At 42.8% G+C, this 22,518-nt stretch overlaps 1 protein-coding gene across 2 annotated transcripts in view; it reads right to left on the bottom strand.

The window, feature by feature from the left end:
* The window catches only part of Dcp1a (decapping mRNA 1A), a 45,187-nt gene extending 25,629 nt beyond the window's left edge, over positions 1-19,558 (bottom strand). For both annotated transcript variants that reach the window (NM_001191831.2, NM_001411752.1), the window contains exons 1-3: positions 19,399-19,558; positions 17,286-17,326; positions 14,808-14,935 (exon numbers count right to left, since the gene is read on the bottom strand). In NM_001191831.2, coding sequence (NP_001178760.2) covers positions 14,808-14,935; positions 17,286-17,326; positions 19,399-19,533 — 304 coding nt within the window. In that variant the 5' untranslated portion in view covers positions 19,534-19,558. The remainder of the gene's footprint in view (positions 1-14,807; positions 14,936-17,285; positions 17,327-19,398) is intronic.
* Positions 19,559-22,518: the final 2,960 nt, after the last annotated feature.

Here is a 22,518-nt window from a genome sequence, read left to right as displayed (position 1 = left end):
AAGCCTAACCCTAATATCTGTATGGGGGAGATTTTGCTGTAGTTTCGGTGTTTCTGAGAGTCCTCCGATGTAGCTCAGGCTAACCTCATATTCTTGATCCTCCCTCCTCTGCACGTGGTCTACCGCACTCAGACTAAGGCATAGCTTCTGTTTCCAACATGTGGTGCGTACGTAGACACACGATACATTTGATGTACTTCCTGTGCTACAAGGAACTAAATCCAGAGCCTACAATCCCCAGTCCTACAATTCATTTTTTTTGTCTTTGACTTTACCAAACTCCTCTGTCAGCTCTATGAGTTGTAGATATACAATGATGCACACACACACACACACACACACACACACACACACACACACACACACACACGTATATATGCAATATACACTTGATTAGGGCCGGACTGCGTTCTGTAGATACTTTCTTCTGGACCATCGCAGTAGTCCCAGTGTCAGCGATAGGCTGTCTCAGCAGTGGTGAGAACACATCTCACGGCCCGGCTCTAGCGTTTAGTTCTTTACCATAAGCACAAAATATTAGCTGTAAGTTTCTGTAGGTATGCTTCACCAAGGTACTGGTTCACCTCTACTCATAATTTGCGGTTTTATCAAAAACGGACCATGGACTTTGTTGAATGGTCTTGTGATCACGAGGGCTGAGTACATTGCTGAAGTCTAGAACACTTGCGTACTCTGTGCAAGGCCCAGCCCCACACACAACAGTAGCAGAATTCATATTAGTTACCTCCTCAGCTCACTGACGTGGCCGCCTCCATCGCTGACTTCAACACTGAATCAACTTTCCACATCTGGGATGGAGCCCCTTGGGCACTGAGCAGACTTTTCAATGGATTAAGGGATTTGGTATGTTAGTATTTAGTACAGGGCTGTTGAGTTTAAAGTTTTCTTGTTTTATCTTTAATATTAGGGTATACTGATTGTGTGTCAACTTGACACAAGCTGGAGTCATCACAGAGAAAGGAGTCTCCCTTGAGGAAATGCCTCCATGTGATCTAGCTGTAAGGCATTTTCTCAACTAGTGATCAAGGGAGGAGGACCAATTGTGGGTGGTGGCATCCTGAGTTGGTGGTCCTCAGTTCTACAAGAAAGCAAGCTAAGCGAACCAGGGGAAGCAAGCCAGTAACATTCGTCCATGGCCTCTGCATCAGCTCCTGCTTCCTGACCTGCTTGAGTTCCAGTCCTGACTTCCTTTGGTGATGAACAGCAACGTGAAAGTGTAAGCTGAATAAACCCCTTCCTCCCCAACTTGCTTCTTTTTCATGGGTGTTTATGTAGGAACAGAGACCCTGACTGAGACATAGGGTAACAGTGGTTTTACAGAAACGTTTAGGAAGTATTCCTTTGATTCCTACCCTCTTGGTCAAGTGTCGTCATCTGTGAGCTTTAAGGAGCTATTCCATTTCTTCTAAGTCATCAAAAGTTTATGAGTGTAAAGTTCTTAAAAATCTCACGTATCTTAACAGTTGCAGGATGTGCAATATCTCATCTTCCCCCTAACGGAGACAAGTCCGTTTTTGTTCTCTGCCATTGGCCCTCACTTTGTAGCCTGTGCTACCTGAACCTAGGACCCTCATGTTTCAGGATCCCCTCTGCAGGACTCACAAACATTTGGCACTATGCCCGACTCTAAACTTGTGTCTGTACTCCTTAGTTTTGTTAAACATTTTATTAATTGTAATGCTTTTTCTCATAGAACAAGCTTTTCCCAATTCAATTTGTATTCTCATCTTTACAATTTTCTTCCTTTTGTATGCTATGAATTGATTTTATAGCTTTCTTCTTTTTTTTTTTTTTAAAAAAAAAAAAACCTTAGATAAGGTGTCTTGTGGCCTTAAACACCTAATCCTCTTCCTACCTCTATTTCCAAAGTGTTGGGCTAGCAGGCATGTGCCGTACTCTGGAATTAAGTAGGTTCTCAGGCAGTGCCACATAGAAAGGCAGGCATTTATCCTCTGAGACTTCTTAAAATAAAAACGATCATTAAAAACAAAACAAAACAAACAAAAAACTATGTGCCAGGCCAGACTGGAGACATAGCCCCTCTTGTCATTCCCATCCTGACCTCTTCCTGGAGGGAGGAAGAGCATCTCCCTGGTGGTCACGTCTTACCAGCAGAGCTTGCCATCCTCGCCAGGCTTGGTTGGCTCGCCTTAGCCCTGCTGGACAAGTTCCATGCACTGCATGGGAGGCCGAGTCCACCAGGGCTATGTTCTGCTGCTAGGCAGGCTTGTGTGTGCTAAGACTGTGGTTGGTCTGTGTGGGTCACATGTCCTATCACCTTCCTCTGTCTAGCCTTCAGTTCTCCACGGCTTTGTAACATTTCCAGGTTTTACAGGTGTTATTTATCGGTAAGAGACAAGTCATTTGCTGGACCGTTCAAATAGCGTTATGCAATTTTGTGGTTGGACAACTATGTGGCTTATTAATAAACCAGAAAAAATAATAAGTTTTAGGACCAGGACACAGGCTGGTGCATTCCTCAGGCACCTGCTTTACCACCCCACACCTGTACCTGAATCTCACTGCTAAATTATATATATTTATCATTTACATATTTACATTTATTTCCGTCTGCGTCACAGCATGCACACAGAGGTCAAACAGCAGCTTACAGGAAGTCAGTTCTCCACTTCTACCAAGTGTACCGTGTGGATTCTGGATCCCACTCAGGCCATTAGGCTTGGCAGTGAGTGACTTTACGTTGAGCCATCTTCTAGCCCCATAAAACTTTTTAATGCAATAAAAGTAGTGACAGAGGTTCTCTGTGTAGCCCTGACTATTCTGAAACTCACTCTGTGGACCAGGCTGGCCTTGAACTCAGAGATCCACTTGCCTTTGCCTCCTGAGCGCTGTGATTAAAGGTGTTCATTACCACTGCCCAGCCAAAGTAGTGAATTCCAATAACTCTTAAAGACTAGAGAAATACAAAGGGGAAAAAAGCTGAGTTAAAACTGCATGTTAAAAAGACAGCATGAAGCTGGGGAGGTAGCATGCATCATTAATCCTGGCACTTGGGAGGCTGAAGTGAGGGGACCGCACATTTGGGACCAGATTGAACTACACCAGCAAGACAATGCTTCAAAGAAACAAGAGCTGAGGGGTGTAGCTCAGCTGGTGGACTGCTTGGCTTGCCCAGTCTAGCATGAGATATGTGCAACCCTGTTCAAGGGCATGTACATGTGCCAACAAACTCAGAAAATACAGATAGAAGCACAAGAAATTGGTTTTTGTATTTCTATTTACTACATTTGTTTTTATGTCAAACTTCTGATCCCCCTGCCTGTTTCCCGAGCAGTGAGCAGGTATGAGTCATCACAGCTGCCTTCAATAAACTTACTGTTTTGACAATAAAAAACTTACCTCTGCTCATGCATGTAATGATGACAGAAAATGGTATATTACTAGAAATGGATGGTGGTGGTTAATTCTTTTTTTCAGGGTCTTCTCTTTTTTCTTTTTCTTTCTTTTTTTTTTTTTTTTTCTGGAGCTGGGGACCGAACCCAGGGCCTTCCGCTTGCTAGGCAAGTGCTCTACCACGGAGCTAAATCCCCAACCCCTTTCAGACAGGGTCTTATTCAAAGCTGACCTCAAACTTTTCTTTTCCTAAAAACATGTTATTAAAAGCTAGGTGTGATCAAAGCCCATGCCTAATAATTTACTAATGAGGCTGAAGCTGGAGGATCAAGTTTGAAGTCAACCTGGGCCACATAAAGAGATCTTAGTTCTAATAAAGTCTTTAAAAAAAAAAAACAAAAACCAGTGTACTCAAATAAAATAAATCTTAAAAAAAAAAAGAATATATCAATCTATAAAGCCAGAGTAAAGCCAAAATAAAGGTTATTTTAATGGCAAATTATTTGTTGCATAATTAAGATCTACAAGACTTCATGTCAAATCATTTGACAATCTGCTACTTAATTTTTCATAAAGGTTTTTTAAAAGCATCATTTATTATATTTTATGTGTGTGAGTACACTGTAGCTGTCTTCAGACACACCAGAAGAGGGCATCAGATCCCATTACAGATGGCTGTGAGCCACCATGTGGTTGCTGGGATTTGAACTCAGGACCTCTGGAAGAGCAGTTAGTGCTCTTAGCCATCTCTCCAGACCGCTTCATGAAGGTTTCAAGATGATTTTTCTACTGTTATTGCTGAGAATTAAGATAAGGATAAACAGAGTAAGCATATGGCTTCCTTTTAATGAATGAAGAACAGAACAAGACTCTTCCATGTTCCGGGATGGGAAACCTAATGACACTACGACTGACCTATACTGAGACCCTGTGTGGCCACAGAGCCTTATGGTACCTGAACATGGAAGGTTGCTTCCCATGCCAGTTTTTAAAATTCTTTTCACAAAATTTCAAAATACTGCATGTGCTTCTAATGAACTTCAAAATCTTTTATGTAATATAAATTAACAAATCTGACATCGCAATGGAAGGAACACAGAAGTTGCCTTGTTAGAGAGAAAATGACCCCATATATCTACTACTGGGTGTAGAAGTAAATCTTACCTCCACATTGTATAGATTACACCACGGCTTTCCAAAGAGTCCATATATGGCAATTACAGGCAATCGCCTTTCTTTAAATATCCCCTTTCCAACCTTGGCTCAGAACGCCTAAAACAGTAACGCCGCGATACAGAAGACCCCACTTTTCACAGTACACAATCTGCACCTGGACAGTCACGTGAGCGGCAGTGCTGACAAAGTACTTAGGATATGGAGGATATGGAATGTATCAGGTATGGAGAGCAGCACAAAGCTTTCTGCGTTAGGGTCAGGGATTCCACACTAAACTACTAGAAAGAATTCCAAATTGAAATCCAAAGTAACCTCACCACAGCTGCCGGTTTAAGGCAAATTTCACTTAAGTCACCCTTCCTCTTTTAAGAAATCCCATTTAATTTAGAAATATGATATTTGCCTCTATACTTGTCCATTATCAAAATAAACTGCCAAAAAAGCAGCAAACGCCTTCAAAGGCAGATCTGCAGAGGAAGCAGAGATAAGGAGTCCAGAACGACAGCTTAATGGGCAGAGGATAAGAGTCACACTCAGGTCTGCCAGAGCAGACCTGGAGAGGGTCAGAGACGCATCCAGGAACCAGTGCTGTCTGCCAGTATATCAACGCTGAGTGCATGCAACTGGCAAGAAAGCTCAGGAACTGCCACTAAGCCCGTCACTGCCACTAGTGAGGGACAACAGATAAGCCTGCTCGACAGCTGAGACAGAGGACCCTGTCTCTAAACCCAAGTTAAGAATTCTTAAGAGAACGTACTCTCAAAGGTCCCGCACATGGTGCCACGTTCACGCTGAGACGTCCTGAAATAATAAGATGCAGGCTTTGGCAGTGAGGTTTTACTCTCCCGCAGCAAATAATGATTTGACCTGTTTTATAGATGGTTTTCCTCAAGATCAAAGGGAAATAGTTGGTGGACACCCATCACAGGTTTGACTGCTGGTCCCAAGTCAGTCATACATAATGACAGTTACTGAAAAGGCAGGGAGTGTAAATGATATTGTATTTCCACGAAAACTATCAAATTCTAAATACCCTCAGCCAAGTGTTTCCCCTACTTTTCAACTGGAGGCCCTTTCCTCTGAAACTGAAAAAAACAAACACCAACAACACAGAAAAATCCTGTTAAGGGTATTTGGATTCTCTAAAATTGAGAAAAATGTAAGAGCTGATAGGGAAAATGTTCTGGTTTTTTTTTTTGTTTATTTATTTTTTCCAAAAAAAGCCCTGTATGAGGGCCACAGTACTTACTATAATTTGATATTAATTTTATTCAGCTTTATCTTAAGTGCAGAATTCTAGAGCTACTGTGACTCCCTCCTGTGTATCTGTTGTCGGCTCCATCATCATTTACACCTGACCTATTTTCTAAAAGGGTGGAGGAGGCTGGCCCTTTTCTTCATATAGAGACAAGAAGAAGGGTGTCTGGTGGCAGTGTTAAGAGTTATAAACCTTCTGGGGATAGAAAGATGGCCTAGTAGGTTAGGGCACTGGTCCCCAAACCTGATGACCCAACTCCAATCCCTCACTCACAGAGTAGAAGAGAACTGACTCCCTGCAAGACGTTTTCCCGACTGACTGCCACATTCCCCACATGATCCCCTCCCCCAGTCAGAAACTGAGCACTGCGGTCTGCTCCAGCTGGTAAGAAAATGACTGTCTCTACGCTGACACATCCATTCCTTTCAGAGAGGAGTGAACCAGGCGGCCCCTGTATGGAGCCAAAAACAGACTGGCTTTGATTCTAACGAGATATCTGGCAGGCTGCAAGCACTTAGAGAGGATGCTTTGTATCTGCAAGTGAGGCTGGCAATAGTGGTACAGCAGCTTATTCCAAAGGACGGTCACCTCAGAATAGCAACGCACACTAACACGGCAGAGAAAGAGCCCCATCCTAAAGTCCAAGTGGGGTTATTTACTTACTGAACACTGAGTGGAAGACCTGAACCATGTGACTTACAAATGTTACTGTGCAAACTGGCATGACTATGGGTGCAGCCCAATGCTGGGCATGTCCACCACCTGCTCCTACCCACTTGTTCTATATTCCACCAATCTATCATTTTAACACACTGGATGGGAAGATAAAGAGTGGGAAACGGCATTTGGCATTTATAGACCCAAAGTTCTGTTTCTTAAGATTTCCAGGAATATACAGTTAGAATGCTGGGATATAGGTCTAATTATGGTTTAAGACACAATCCCCTTTCTCCCTTGACTTCTGCTTTCCCATACATTTTCTTACTAGTTTATTACTAGATCATCCAAATCAGAGTTGTAAGCACGAATACCTACAGGATATGAGACCTCATGAGTGTTGTACAATTAGGGATGGCATGTTCTACCCAGAATTAGGCTGTGATCAGTAAATGCAGTGATGTTAGTACTATGTGGTCACAGAAACCAGGTGTGTGGGGACGAGCCTGTGGAGAGCTTGCCAGCACACACAGCCCGGGCTCAATTCCAATTCTGCATGAACAGGGCCTGGCCTTAGTGCACGTCTGGAAACCTAGCACTTGGGAGGCTTAGGTAGGAGTCACTAATTCAGAGTCCTCCTTAGTTACACAGAGACTTCAGGACCAGCCTGGGATGTGTGAGTCTTTAAGGCAACAACAGTAAGCAATAATCATGGATGGTGACCGGGGTGTGCGTGCTTAAGAGCCACATCTGTAATTTTTATCTGTGGGTAGCAAATGCTTATCACGTCTTTTCCTTTAACTCAGGAGACAGAGCTGGCCATGCCTGGAAACAGTGATTTTTCTTTTTTGGAACTGAGATCTGCTTGGAGCCCAGGCACTGAACGTGCAGAGCTCAGTCTTGGGGTTTATGCTTCTCACTCCACAAGGCTTTAGTTCTTGGGCCAGTGGTTACCATGTGGTTCCATTTTTAATACAATCTTAAATCTATATACCTGCTGATGTATTTCTATCATCTAGATATGCAACTATGTTTTATGACTTCTCAAAAGAAAAAAATTATGAGTATTTATTAAACGATCTAATTATCTAACTTACAACTAAGATAACAATGGAACACAGAGATAGAAGTGGCTTTTACTGGATAAAAATACCTCAGGGGAGAACAGGCCAGTAGTGAATCTTAATAAAAATAATCCCTTTTCAACATTTTGAAATCTCAAGGATTCAAGAGCTCAGTAAGAGGGTGTCTGGGGTAGCTGTACCAGCACACGAGATAGAGCAAGGTTCCCTTGTCTGACTTCAGCCTCAGTCAGCTCCCGACTGAGTCCTGCACATTCTCCTGGTGCTCTACTTCTTCAATCTGTGGCAGGAGGAGGACGCGCTTTCCTTATCTTGGTCCTGGAGGCCAGGCTAATGCAGCTGCCACAGGTCCTTTCTTCTTTCTGATTACAGAATCCTACAAACCTCAGGGCTGCAGCGGGCGGAGACCACCTCCCTTTCCTCAGGCTGCGAGCAGCACTGCACCGAGCTGGGGCAGCAAAACCAACAAACTGCCGGTCTCTTTTTTTAATTGTTTATAAATTCCTTTTTCAGTCTGGAGGTAGAACTCACATTTTTTGACTTGATAAATTATAAACTCAACTTGCAAGGAAACTTCTTGCACTGTGCTTTAAGTCTGAAGATCTGTTCCAAATGCCAACAGCCACCTACCATCCCCACTGTTCTGACTTGCCCTTGAACTGAGAAAGGACAAGGAGAAAGACAGAACAGCAGCACTACAGCATTTCTTCACTAAAACTTTCCGCTTGGTGGCTGTATTTTCAACACTGTGGAAATGAACCTTCCGACATTTTCTAGTGATCTGATTTTAATTAAAAGCGTTCTCTCCCAAGAGACTGATGCCCGGTATAGAGGCACAGTTGTAAGTGAAGTGGAAACCACGGAGGACCTCTCCCTGGCCTTTTCAGGTGAGTCAGAGTTGAATTTTTCCTAGCAGCTACGTTTACAGAGAATTGACTGTTGTTAGGAAGGCTAAAGAGTAACAGAGGACACTGTAGCTGTCTGTCATTAACACTCTCTGGAGAGATTAGATTGCGTTTTATTTAAATACGATTACTTTCATAGTGCTTTATAGAAACCACAGATCTGTTACTGCTCACAAGTGTCAGGTAGGACGGAATCAGGACACATCTAGGTGTCCTTGGGAAACCCGAAAAGGACTTTGTTCAGTTGGGATTATAGAAAACGTCTTAAAATGAGGAAGGTGGAGAGTAGGGGAATCTGAAAGGCTGTCTTCATTTAGATAATTTCTTCCAGTAAAAACTTTAAGTCTAATAAAGTGTATAAAATATTCATCTTTTGGCTAAAACTACCACGCCACTTCCCAAGTCCAGAATAAGGTTAGGACTGAGAAGAGAAAATCTGTAACACATTTTTTCTAATTAATACGTAAATCTTGTCATTGAAAAATAATTGAAAAAAACATGCAAAGTATCATCACATGTGACAGATCAGATTTTCAGCACCCTAAGGCTAATAATCTTTCATGTTTACAATTGATAATTCTTTTAAGTTACGGACCTTAAATTATCAGTGTGTACCAGTTTTCTAAGCTTTATAGTTTTTTAAGAATTATATATGTATAGCTCCAGGCTTAATGAAGTAGCATTCCTTTATTAAGACTCTGTGTGTGTGTGTGTGTGTGTGTGTGTGTGTGTGTGTGTGTGTGTGTGTGCGCGCGAGCGCGCCTGTGTGTGTAGGGTGGGGGAGGCGGTCATGCTACATGGCCCTAGTTGGCCTAACTCCTGCTCTGTAGGTTTCAGGCTAGCTGCAACCTTGGACAATCCTTCTGTCTCAGCTTCTAGAGAGCTGAGAATTACAGGCATGAACTCTCACTGCTGGTTTCATTAGGAAACTTAACCCTTTGGTGGAAGACAGACTTAAGTCACTGAAAGCTCGAATATATTTTGTAAACTTAAAGTTCACCAAGAAAAGAGAACTGAAGGACAAAAACCAACTAACCAACCAACCAATAAAAATCTTTGGAAGTACATAATAGTTTTAAAATTTATACAGCATAGCATCTGGTAAGGTGTTAGGCAGATGACATAGGTAATCAATATCACTGAATTTGCATTATCTGAGTTAAATAATCATTTTTGTTTAGTTAAAAACAAATAAGTAGTTTGAGATGGTTTTTGTCAATGGACATCATTATAAAATAGTCTGCATAAAAGAAAATGACTGAATGCCAGAATTGATTCCACAGAACTCAAAGGCATCACAAACTTAGTACCTGCGATTAACTGGGTTATTACAAACTACAGACAGTCTAGCTGCAGGAAAGACAAACATCTGTTTGTTTCTTCTGAGGCTGCTGCTGCTTAGAAGGCAAACTGGCAGTGTGCTCTGGGTGGTATTTCATCCTTAAGTACTAGGTGTGTATGCATCAAAACTGCTCCAAGGTTATCTCTGTCACTCCAAGGTGTCCACAGAAGCACAATGGACCCCCACCCTGGGAAACCTTGACCTAGGACAAGTTTAGTGAGGTGTCTGGCTGAAGTGGACAATGTAGCATGGTCTCCTCACCACAGAAGCCCAGCCTGAGGAGACGAGCTTCCCGTGAGGACAGAGCAGACTCGGAGTTGATCTGACTCTGCCTTTTAGAGTCTGGTCTCTACACGGGAACTGTCTTAGTCACATTTACCACACAGAACACGCCGCTGGGAATTTCTGTAGAAGCGATGGGCACAGTCTTAAATCATCAGACAATGTTGTACTGTTTGAGTCCATTCAGATCTAGTTAGGCCTGAGGATACATCTGTTAAACTCCCTCTCTAAGTTTTAAACTCATAGGCAAAAAGTTCACTGTTTCTAAAGACTGCATGTTAGGAAAATGCCTTTGGTTGTGTGGTCCTAGCATGCCCGCCGTACCTCCTCTGGTGACCATTACTGTTGATGATCCACTGTGTTACCTATAAAGGGGCCTTTGCTTAGTGGGTCTGCTCTGCTGCAATGCAGTTTCTGCCATCAAATTCTACTCTCACTTTTATTCTCCTCCAACCCGGTTCAGATTTCTCTTTTCTCTCCTAACCACTTTCCTAGAGGGCCGACGTCTACTATCCCATAGCCTTACAGAATGTGCAGTGATTGTGGATCTCTGACATTCACTTTGTACGTTTCATCGATACCAGACACAAGCTGCATCGAATGTGCACACTTGCATCCCTGCTAATATTTTGTCAGCCATGTGCTCTTACCTTATTTTTCCTGGTTAAATTTGCCCGAAAACATCTCATTCTATCTTCCATTTCCAACAACACGTGCAAACTCCGTATGTATCTGTTCTAATTAGTGATTTATTCTGTCATTTACTTTGGAGTTTGTTTGCTCTTTCTCCCTTTCTAGCTTGACAGGGTAACTGTAGTGGCTATCCTGGATATTTATCTTTAGTGGTGCTGAGAATCAAACCCAGGGGTTTGTGCATGTTAGGCAACTGCTTTAACACTGAGTTATTTTCTCAGCCCCAGAATGAAACATTAATAATCTCATTTAAAAGTTCATAGCTAAGCAACCTAGCTATCCCTATCTCTCTTTCCTTCATTCTTGTTTCCTTTCCTTTCTCCCTCCCTTCCTGTCTGCCTCTCTCATTCTTCTCTAAATTTATTTGTGTAAGGTACTGGGTTTGAGAGCCAGCACTGTAGAAGATGGGGAAGGAGTGGAAAAGCGTCCTGTGGCGTGGCTTGCTGTGGGAAGTGGTTCCTGTGGGGAATGGTGAAGGAGACAGTGCAAACCTGGGTCAGGAGAGCCTGGGACTCCCCTAAGCACTTACAGTTGATTCAGTAACAAGATCACTGCTTGAGTCTAAGCCATTGACAAATTCCAATATAGGTGACACTTGTATGTGGTTGGCAAAATACCTTATGTTCTCAGTACCCCTTCTAGACAAACAGATCAGGGTTAAGTGATTCACACAAGGTCACAGGCAGTAAGATGGCAAAGCTCAGAACCGTGTGCAAACCAGACTCCATTCTAAGAAAGTTCACACCATAGTGAAGTCATTCTTAGGGCCTTATTCTGCAGCTTTTGAATGTAGAAACAATTTTTAAATTTCAAAAAGGAATGACTAAACAGGAGGCATAAAAGCCTATGTGCATGTCCTATTCAAATAGGACACAATAAAAACGTACAGATTCAAGCTTACATTCCCACTGCTCAATGTGCCAAACACTAGTACAGAGTGAGGTGTAAGTCCAGGTTGGTTAAGCAGATGAAAATCCACATTCCTTACATACATGAGGCACACCCTGGCTCAGTAGTCAGTCACACTTGGCAGGTGGTCAATGCTAGACAGTGCTAGCACAAAGCCCCCACCCCATGCCCCCCTAACAGCAGACTTCTCTCTGTGCTAGAGTGTGAAGTGTGAGATTTTCCTGTTGCAGCAGTGGAAGGAGCCCTGGCTTTGGAGAGCAACAGTGCTAGACTACATCCAGTTCCTCCATATCTCCTCAACAAGTTCCCGAACATAGGAATATCTTGTGTGTTCATCTTTTAAGTTTGGAACCAGAGAGATGTTTCCAAACAGGAACAGTGCCGCTGTTCATTAACTGCAGACTACGTAACCCCTCAATTCTTTACTAAAGTCCAATTAAAGCCTTGCGCAGCTACCAAAAGGCTCTTAAGTACCAAATCCAATGAAAGTATCTTCTCTAAGATTTGACCTCTTCTCGGGAAGTGAGCAAGTATTCTGTAGAGAGAAATGCTAAAAACAAACAAATCAACTACCTAAAATAATTTAGACGTAGAAAAAGTTATAGTTCATGTTTGTTTTTTCCTCCCACGTTAATGCCAAAACTTGAGAACGTGAGTAAAGAAAGCTGGATATGAAAGCATAATTTGAGTTAAACGGGCCACGGACCTGGTGGCATCTCCGGTAGGAGAACGACGAAAGAACAGCTCCAGGACCAGGTATAATCAGATCCTAATGTCACACTTAAGGGACAAATCCTCAAAGAACCCAACGGCTTCCAGAGCTGGCGAAGCTGTGTCCTGTGCCAGGCCTCATGTGCACTCAGCCTGCTAAGGCTCCATGTCATCCTACGCTGTCCTTCTCTGAGAAAGCTCTTCCTCGAAATGCTGTCCCCAGTGGGAAGACCTGGGTAAGTGAGTTCTCTGTTCAAGTAAGGAAATCTTTGTTTACCCTTTGTAAAAGCATTAGTTCAGTCTTCTCCACAAGCGTCTATCAGTGTTATGAGTAATCTGAGATACTGTAATGGGTTAAACTTACAGACCACTGACAATTTTATGTTGATTCCAGTTACTGTTAGATAGCTGCTAAGTTTTCATACAATAGAAGCAGACAACAGTTTGTTTGCTTATAATAAATCTGCCTTTATTTGTTCTGCACATGTACTAGCGAACCACTTCCAAATAACTGAAACTCTGGAAAGTTGGGCTCTATTTGCTTTTTTGTTTGTTTAGTTTTTAAAGACAGGATTTCACTATGTAGCTTTGGCTGGGTCTGTGGACCAGGTTGGCCTCGAACAGAGATCCACCTGCCTCTGCCTCCTGAGTGTTCCCACCTCCAGATCAGCCAGTGAAAGTCAGTTTTACAGGACTCTAATTTGAAGGACTCAGGCTTATGCCACATGGTAATCAGGCGCATCAGTCTCTTGATTTCCCCCAATGACTTGTAGCAATACAGAACTGTCACAACAGCAAAAAGCAGAATTGGACTGATTTTATATTAAAAATTCAGTAAGCGTTCTTTTGAAGAATTTCCCCTTAATGGAAATTTAACATAAAACAGCCATTTGTAATACTACACCCTTTCTTACTAGTTCACATAAATCCTGAGCTTACAGGTATTTAATAATGTGCCTTTAATTTTTATTTTTTTTATTTCTGAGATAGGAGCTTACAGCACAGGCTGCCTAGCCCCCAACCTACTAGGGTTATTAATGTATACTATCATTCCAGCTCAACAAGTGTCTCTAATAAGCCTGTAGGATTTAAGATCCCAGAGGTATTTCCAGTGTTAATCCTGAGAAATGTTTACGGAAAGTGAAGACATAGATCCTACTTTATGTAGAAACTTAAACTGAGCAGGAAATGCTGGGCGGTGGTGGCACACGCCTTTAATCCCAGCACTGGGGAGGGAGTCAGGCAAATATCTGTGAGTTCAAAGCCAGCCTGGTCTACAAAGAGCTCCAGCCAAGGTGTCCGGCTTTCTAAATCACCACTCTGTTTTGATATCCCTCCTGGGTCAAAAACAAGCAAACTGTCCCTGTCCTCAGTCACACTTCTAACATCATACTGGACTATCAGAACCCAATCTAACCCAAAGCACATGGACACTAAGTATTCTTCTGAGCTATACCCTTGATCTTCAACTATACTTTTTTGTTCAGATGGTCCCATACTCAGGATAATCTGATTTAAGATTTTTTCTTTTTTCTTTTTTTTTTGCTTAAAAATGTTATGAAAGGGGCTGGAGAGATGGCTTAGTAGTCAAGGTCCTGAGTTCAATTCCAGCAACCACATGGTGGCTCACAACCATCTGTAATGGGATCTGATGCCCTCTTCTGGTGTGTCTGAAGACACTACAGTGTACTCATACATTTAAACCTTTAAAAAAAACTTTAAAATGTGTTATGAAAGTAGTGTGTACTGAGTGAAAACCACAGTTAGGACTGTACCTTCCCCTGGGATAGGAACAGAAGTAACACCGTGGGCTACTCCCCTCAGTACTGTACACCATCAGCCAGCCACAGTTCCCAATCCCGTGTGATCACTTCGGGGACAACCGATACTCCACAGCACACTGTGCTGCTAAGCTCTGGAGTCCAGCAGCGTAAGTACATCAACAAACTCAGTTTATGAGAGCTCTACCAGCAAGTAATGCCACTGTGAGGTGAGGAACACCTATACTCTTCTCAAAAGGGCTACCCTGAGCTTTGCTGACTAAATTCAACAGCTATTACAACCTGTAAAAATGCTTGACAAGACCTTGGGCTAGGAATTCTCCAACTAAGTGTATTGAGCCTTGTAACCACACCTGCACGTCCTGCACAGACTCCCCATCACTAAAGCACAAAAGCTTTGGCATAGTATGTGTACCCACTGGATACTATTAAACTAGTAGGTTGAAAAGTGGCTGGGGTATATGTACACACATACATATACACGTCGTACACAGAGATTAATATATTTAAAACAAATTTGATCTTTTACCAAGACATGCATTTATAATGTAGGCCATATTTTGTAGATTTTGAAACTCCCAAACCTAGTGTTCTAAAATTAAAGTCACTCTGTTAAATGCAAACAGATATACTCACAACTTGCATTTCTATACAGAAGAAATGGTTCATGGAGCTGAAATTCCAAATCTTTATTCACTGGTTCAACCAGATTGTGCATGTTCAGTCGGTTGACAATGGTAAAGCCATGGTAAGGCGAAGCTGACCTTTGATTTAAAGAAAGAGAACATGTGTTACCTTTCAATCTGCAGAAATGTTATCTACTCCTTTATTCTCATTAAAAAGAAATTCCTAGTTACATCATATGACAAGATTAGTATCTAAAATCATAAGCAAAAGTACAAGGCTGGGGATATAGCTCCATGGTAGAATGTTTGCCTACCATGAGCAAAGTCCTGGGTTTAAGCCTCAACTCTTAAAACAGAAAAAACAAAAAAACAAAAAACAAAAACCACGAAGTCAGACATTTCCCTCTCTGCACCTACGTCTTCATAAGGACTTAATTACTTAGCATAAAAGGCTAGTCATCACGGTTCCCACCCCATGTCACCTCCTGTGAGTCTTTCCCGCTTCCGCCACACTGGGCTCCCTGCCACTATCTGCAGGTCTGTTTCTACCTTAAGACCTCTGTCTGTACTGCGGCCCCCCAAACTGGTACCAGCATCTCCTCTCCGGCAAGTATTTGCCCAAATGTCACTTTCTCACCCCAACCCCCATCTCTTGATGTAAGCTCGTAATAAATTGATGCTGGAAGAAGTAACATTTTTTTCTTCAGTTTTTGAGACATGGTCATTCTGTGTGGCCCTGGGCTGCCCTAGAATTCTCTCTGTAGACCAGGCTGGCCTTGAACTTGGAAATCTACCTGCCTCTGCCTCCCAAGTGTAGGACTAAAGGCATGTGCTGCCAGTACCAGGTTTTTAAAAATATGGTACAAGTCTGTCTATGACTGCCACTCATTACAGCGGTAACTTTCCTTACACTAAATGGTCTTTGTATGTTTTTCCCGAGTTCTACAGTAAGAAAGCTCTAAATTTCTGAACCAAGGACATTCAACACACAATCCACTGAACACTCCTCAACCTAACACTTCATAGTTCACATTTGTTTCTGTAATATCACAGGGAGATAATGAAATCCTGTTCTCCAGATTCAGAAACAGAAGCAGAATTAAGGCTCATGCCCAAAGTCACACAAATTAAAAACTCCAAATCCAGTTTTCTTTTTGATTCCTGCAAAGTAACATTATGACATTCTAGTGTATTTTTGTCCAACGTACAGAAAATGTTCTTCAGTTCCCAAATAGAGGCTCTTAAGCCTCCTTTTCTTAGACCAATGCTATAGTTTGTATGAATTGTCTTAAATGAAGTTACTCACTATACTGAAGTTCCCACTTTCTCCAATCTGTTTTATTCTTCTAAAATTAGACCTATAAATATCCCCAAATGTTATAGACATTATGCTTATTCCTTAAAATTAGAGCTATAAATATCCCTGAGTATACAGACACTACTGTTCTAATAATAGTTAGGGGTTCTTAGAGACTTATATTGTTAATGAAGAGGTTGGAGTTAGATCTTTTTTATTTTAGAGAAGAAAAATGAAGTAGAGAAAAGAGTATCAAAGAAAGAGGAGCTTGTCATACAAACCTCGAAATACTTCCATTTAAAGGAAAAAGTGTATTTAGACAAGATCACAACGTTCTACACTAACATTTACAATAACACTCCATTCTTATAAAGTGGTACCAGTGGAGGATGGCTGTCCAAAAAAGAACTCGGCACAAAAAGAACCAATGTCTGTAGCCTTGCTGCTACCGCTCAAAGTTCTAGAATAGGCAAGGGATTTGCCTCTAACACCAAGAGCTATGGGTACCTGGGAATACAAGGGTCTCATGACTTGTCTCATCCTGTGGGCCACCTAGGATGAGGCCCCTATGCTGCCAAACAAGGTAAAGTTGTCAACCTTTACAAACCAACCATTTAAAGAATTAATTTTCGGGGCTGGAGAGATGGCTTAGTGGTTAGGAGCACTAACTGCTCTTCCAGAGGCCCTGTGTTCAAATCCCAGGGTGAACTCATGGTGGCTCACAACCATCTGTAATGGGATCTGATGCCCACTTCTGGTGTGTCTGAAGACAGTTACAGTGTACTCCTATATAATAAATAAATCTTTAAAAAAAAGAATTTTCAGAGAAGTTTAAAGTAAAATGTATATGAATTAGGAATGACCTAGAACTTTGGGAAGAGGCAGGAAAGGGGCAGAACCAGCCACAGAAGGCAAATTCTCATCAGAAACTACAGACCGGCAAGAGTGCTATCTCAATCACTTTATAGCTACTGTACTATACTATATTCGCAGACATTCGTACGTATGCATTCTTTTTAACATGGGAAGAAGAGCAGCAGCTGTAGTAGGACTGTAGTGCTTGGGTGGGGGAAAACTGGAAGAAGATAAACAGGAAGGCTCCAAAGCTACATACACGATAGAAACGGACCACGCTCCACCACAGCGATCACCACCATTCAAGTGAAGTAGAAACATCCTTAAGCCACTTACCTTCGGTATACAAATAATGTCCCTTCTATATCAGTCTTCTCCTGTAACAGACAACGACTCTGTCAGTTTTCCAGGAATAATCCAAGGTCAAATGATCTTGGTGAAGCACCTACACGTTCAGGCCAACTTGTCTTATTTACTGTGAAATCGATCGTGTATGTGCTCAAGGGAATGCACGCTGGCATTTGTGTACAACTGGAGAGGCCATCGGTCACTCTCAGGCGTCATTCCTTCTTTTGAGTCAGGGGGTCTCACTGGCCAGAAGATGGGCAATTTAGCTGCACTTCCTGGTCAGTGAGCTCCAGTGTTGTGTCATAAGCGCCTCCATGTCCCCAGAGGACACGTAAGTGCAAGCTACTACGTCCAGCTTTCTGTGTGAATACTTCAGGTTCTCAAGCTGGGGAGGCAAGCACTTCATCCACTGAGCTGTCTCTTTAGCCTCCAAATTAGTCACGTTTGAACAGGTAAAGCAATTCACTTTTTAAAAGAAATCTAAACAAATTATGTATCTGTTCACCCCTGTGTTTATGTATGTCCAACCCAACAATATGTGTACATCTGTAGCACATGTCTATTTTTGCCAGTGAGGAACATTTAAAGGGAAAAAAAAAGCGATTTAGCTTTACTTATTTTATGTATTAAATTTTTTTTTCAATTAGAAAAGATGTAGGGCTCTTTTGTCAGCATACGTATTTCTTTGTAACACATGTATGTGTGTACGTGGAGCTTAGAGAGGGCACTGGACGTCTTGGAACTGGAGTTACAGATGGGTCTGAACCATCATGGGGATGCTGGAAATTGAGGCAGGTCCTTGGGAAGAGCACCAAATGCTCTTAGCTACTACTGAGCCATTTCTCTGCCCCAGCTTCTCTCTGCAAACACTAAAACCTTTCAACTAGGTATCTTAATACTCCAGTCAAGGTATTGTCTACTGCAACTTAAAAAACCAAAAACTTGGAAAAAAAAACCAAAAACCAAACCAAACCAAACTTGAGCAGTCTATTGAGGTTTATAGAAAAAGAATGGAAACTTTCTTCAAAAGGGATACCAGGTTGAACTCAGAGCCTGGGCCTCATGATGCACAGCTGTGTAGCACTGAGCTAAATCCCTAACCCTCGGGACGTTTTCTTCTAAGATACTGTTTCATTTCTGGAGAATTTAGGACTATTTTCACGAGTTACACATTTTGTGGTGACCAAACACAATTTAATATTTTCAGAACTTTGTTAAGACTCGTGGATAGAAACCATTCTCTGCCTTAGACAAATGTGGTAGGTTTTTAAAATAAACGCCTGAAAATGTGATTAAGAAACTGTAACTTGGGTTGGGTATATAGCCCAGTGGTAGAGGAACAGTACAGTGTCTGCCTAGCATCAGGAGGAAATAGGACATCATGTAAATAGGTGCTTCAAGTTGAGGTTAACTAAAGTCAGTGAATGTAATTTCTGGAACTCCATGCCACTCACAAAATCCAAAAAGAACTAAGAAGTGAGCGATCAAACGTCCTATCACCGGTCTCTTTTTTTTTTTTTTTTCTTGTAAAAACGTCTCCAAGGAATCCAATTCTTACTGAAGTAGCCTTGAAATCTTTCTTTAAACTCCGGTGATACCAGTTCTGCTAAAGCTGGACTAACTCCTGAGACTGATTTTTAAGCTTCAAATCCAAATCATCACATTTAGGTCGGCAGGGAAAGAGGAGTGGATTTTGCAATCAAGAACACGTGATTTATCTAATAGTTTTCAAAGTCTCAAACACAGGTTTTCAATCACTTGTTAGAAAAAAAAATTAACTTGTCTCATATCCTGCCAATGCAACCTCAAGTCTCCAGAACCGACCCCAAAAAGACTGATCCTGCCTCATTCCTGTCCTCCATCTGATTTCCCTGTTATGTCTCTGGTGTACTCCTACCCTTCATTCCTCCAATTCCGCGTGTCCCTCCCCTTTCCCCCGTCATCTCTTCGGCTCTGGAAGGACCTTTGGGAGAGGTTCGGGCCTCGCCTTTGCGGTCCTACTCTGCTCCACACCCCACCCCCAATCCTAAGCTGTCTGCGCGGTCCCTTTAAGAGGCGGCAGCGGCCAGGCTGGCGTTCTCCACGGCTGGGCCTCACTCACCCACTGGTTGGCTTTGGGGCAGAAAGTGTACAAGGCGACCTGGCCCGTGAGGTCTGCGATGCTGGTGATGTAGGGGTCGTGTTGTTTCAAGGCCGCCAGACTCATCTCTTGCTCAGCTCGACTCAACAACTCCATCTTGGATCTCCAGGCCGAGCCCCTCGGGCGGGGGCGGACTGGAGAACAGGAAAGTGCCATCCAGGCAAAGTTCCCCCAGCTCAGTCAGCCGTCCACTTCCGCCTATCCGACCTGCCTTGCCGAGGGTGGTACTTCAGTTAATCTGATCCGCCGCTCCTATGCCCTGGGAGCCTGGTTCCGATCTTTTTAGGTCTGCGGCTGCCGGAAGGTACAGGCGTCCGCGCCTGCGCGGTGGAGCTTCGGCGAGCCGACATTCCGGAGTCCTCCTCTCTCACCTGGCGGGATCTGAACTTGTTCCTTGAGTGCTCCAGACTCCTGCCAGTGAGACCGCAGCCCAGCACATACCCTGAATCGAAATGCTTGCTGCTGTGGAAGTGAGGTTTTCATGGACCATTGAGAAAACTCAGACCAAGTGAGGAAAGGGAGCTGTACTTTACTTCCGAGCTGCACTTTCACTCTTAACTGTTTGGTAATTTTTGAAAGAAATGTTTCAAAGCAGCCAAACTAGCCTGCCTGGAACTACACTGTACTCGGCTTCCCCTCTTTGGCTTGTCTTTTCCTTCATCTGGGTCCTAAATAAATATTTCTGTTGTTCTAGAAAGACCTATTACGGGGTTGGGGATTTAGCTCAGCGGTAGAGCGCTTGCCTAGCGAGCACAAGGCCCTGGGTTCGGTCCCCAGCTCCGAAAAAAAGAAAAAAAAAGCAATATAGAAAGACCTATTACTTAAATAATAAGTAGATCTCTTAAAAAGCCAACATTATTGGGCATCCTAAGGGGTCAGGTACTACAAAGTAAAACAACGTGCTCAGCCTATTTTCATTGAGCTGCTTTAAAAACCATCGTTTTTCTTTATTGAGGACATCTCGGCACAAATGAACGTTTTTGAAAGGATAAACTTTACATTTCCATCAAAGTACCACCATATATTTGTGTTGCTTGTGGTTTTACATCCCAAGATCATTTGCTAATGGAAGGGCAGACTTTCCGTTCGGAAACACGTGTGAGGCAAGAAGTCGGAACAGCTTATGGTTTGTTCGCCCTTTGCTCACGTACACATTCATTGATCTTATAGAGTGGTTGTCAGTTCCAAGCTTCCAACTCTTTTTGGCACCAGGAGAAACGAAAAGCAAGCAAATAACCCCATGATAGACATTTCTCTTTGAATTCCAGAGGGTGGAGTCTATTTCCGTCTGAGCCAGGAAAGGTAGTGAAGGAACTCTTAACCAGTTCCGGCATGGTGGGCGTGGCTCTGGCAGGCCTTGCCCTTCTCCCCAGTTTCCTCTGCCTTGCTAAAGACTGTTAGATTGCATTCCTCACACTAGCCACCAAGGTCTGTTCCTTAATTTAGCCTAATAAGAGATTAATTTCTCCTGAGGCTGACTACCAAGGTCTGGCTATCAAAGTATTGGAGTCTAGCAATCAAAAGCCCCCTTTGGCTAATTAACATGCCCAATTAAAATTAAACACATCATCCTAACGTGGGCTTCCCCTTTTATCTTTATAAACTGCCATTTGCCCGTGGACCACATCTATTTCCTCTATATCTAGAGAGTCCTTTGTCTCCTTCCCAAACATCTCTTACCCCTCTCCTCCCAACCCCTTTAATTTTTAGCCCCTTGCCTTCCTATCTCCTGCCTTTGTTCATTATCCCTGCTCTCTCTCCCCCTGGAGCACATAAATCTCTGTGCTGAGAACATGGTCTTGGGGTGCCTTGAGCCAACTTCTGAAGGCAGTAGGAAGGCTTCAAGAAGGTGCTGAGGTTTGAACTGCTGCTTTCGATGAGGAGGTGCTCCTTGGGAAAGTAAAGTTAAGGGCTGAGGTTTGCTTCATGGCCCAGTGGCAAGGTGGGAACCTAGTGTTTAATGCTGATTTGATTCAGACTGGAGGGGAAGAAGGGAATGGCTCAGAGTTCCACACTAGTGAGGAGTATTCTGGTATGAGAGTCTTGGGGATCCTTGTTCCACATCTGGACTGCCTTTCACCCAGTGGTGGAGGGTAGGACCCCATCACTTTCTGTACCTTCATTTTCCCTCTGTATGCTAATTTTTGTGTGTTATTTAAAATTTTGTCTCTATATGTGTACATGTGTCGGTGTAAGTCTGTGCTGACGTAAGTGTGCAGAGGCCAGAAGAGAGTGTATGGGCACACTGGAGTTTAAGTTACAGGCATTCGTGAGCCTCTGGACCTGAGGGCTGAGATCTGCACTCAGGTCCTCATGGCTGAGCTGTTGTGGGGTTAACCATCAGAGAAGACTGCTCAGACATGGGTTTAAGCCAATAAAAAAACCAATCTTTTTTGGTCGGCCGGCAACTACACTGGGTGTTTGGGATCCCAGTGTAGCACGGAAACTTTCTCAGGGTCACCTTTTAAGTACAAAAACCATGTTCTGGGTTGACACACTTCAGGTAACAAGAGCAGTTAGCCAGATAGAGCTACGGAGGCTAAAAAGCCAGGTTAGTACATTGTGAGACTTTGCCAGAACTCTGTGGACTTTGATGGGTTAGGCCTTTGTTTTAGTTTTGGCAGATAGCTGTTTTTATCAACACCTCAATCGCTTGATTTTACCAATGAAGACTCAGGAGCCGGATTGCTGGGCTGGAAGATGGTTCAGAGAGGCAGAGAAAACACCCAGCTGACCTTCCTCTTCAGCTGACATCCCAGAACAAAGTCTCTCTCTCATATCTCTACAAACCCCCTTCAAACTGAGTGTCCCTCCCTTCTACTTCCTGTTTGTCTTTTTATCCAACCTTCCTTCCTCTTTTTCTGTTTTTTGTTTGTTTGTTTGTTTGTTTTGTTTACTTTTTGTCAATTGGTTGCTTGCTCCAACTCTTGACCTTATTTAATTGACTTTATTTAATCCTGTTTACAATATCGAAGCACAAAGCTCTTGGATTAAAATGTGTGCGCCAAGGCTGACCCACGCCACAACTAAAAAAACAGGTTTCCCCAGCAAATAACACAACTTTGGAGTTCACAATGTGCT

The sequence above is a fragment of the Rattus norvegicus genome, chromosome 16 (assembly GCF_036323735.1).
Source record: "Rattus norvegicus strain BN/NHsdMcwi chromosome 16, GRCr8, whole genome shotgun sequence".
NCBI lineage: Eukaryota > Metazoa > Chordata > Mammalia > Rodentia > Muridae > Rattus > Rattus norvegicus.
This window is presented reverse-complemented; position numbering and strand designations above follow the sequence as displayed.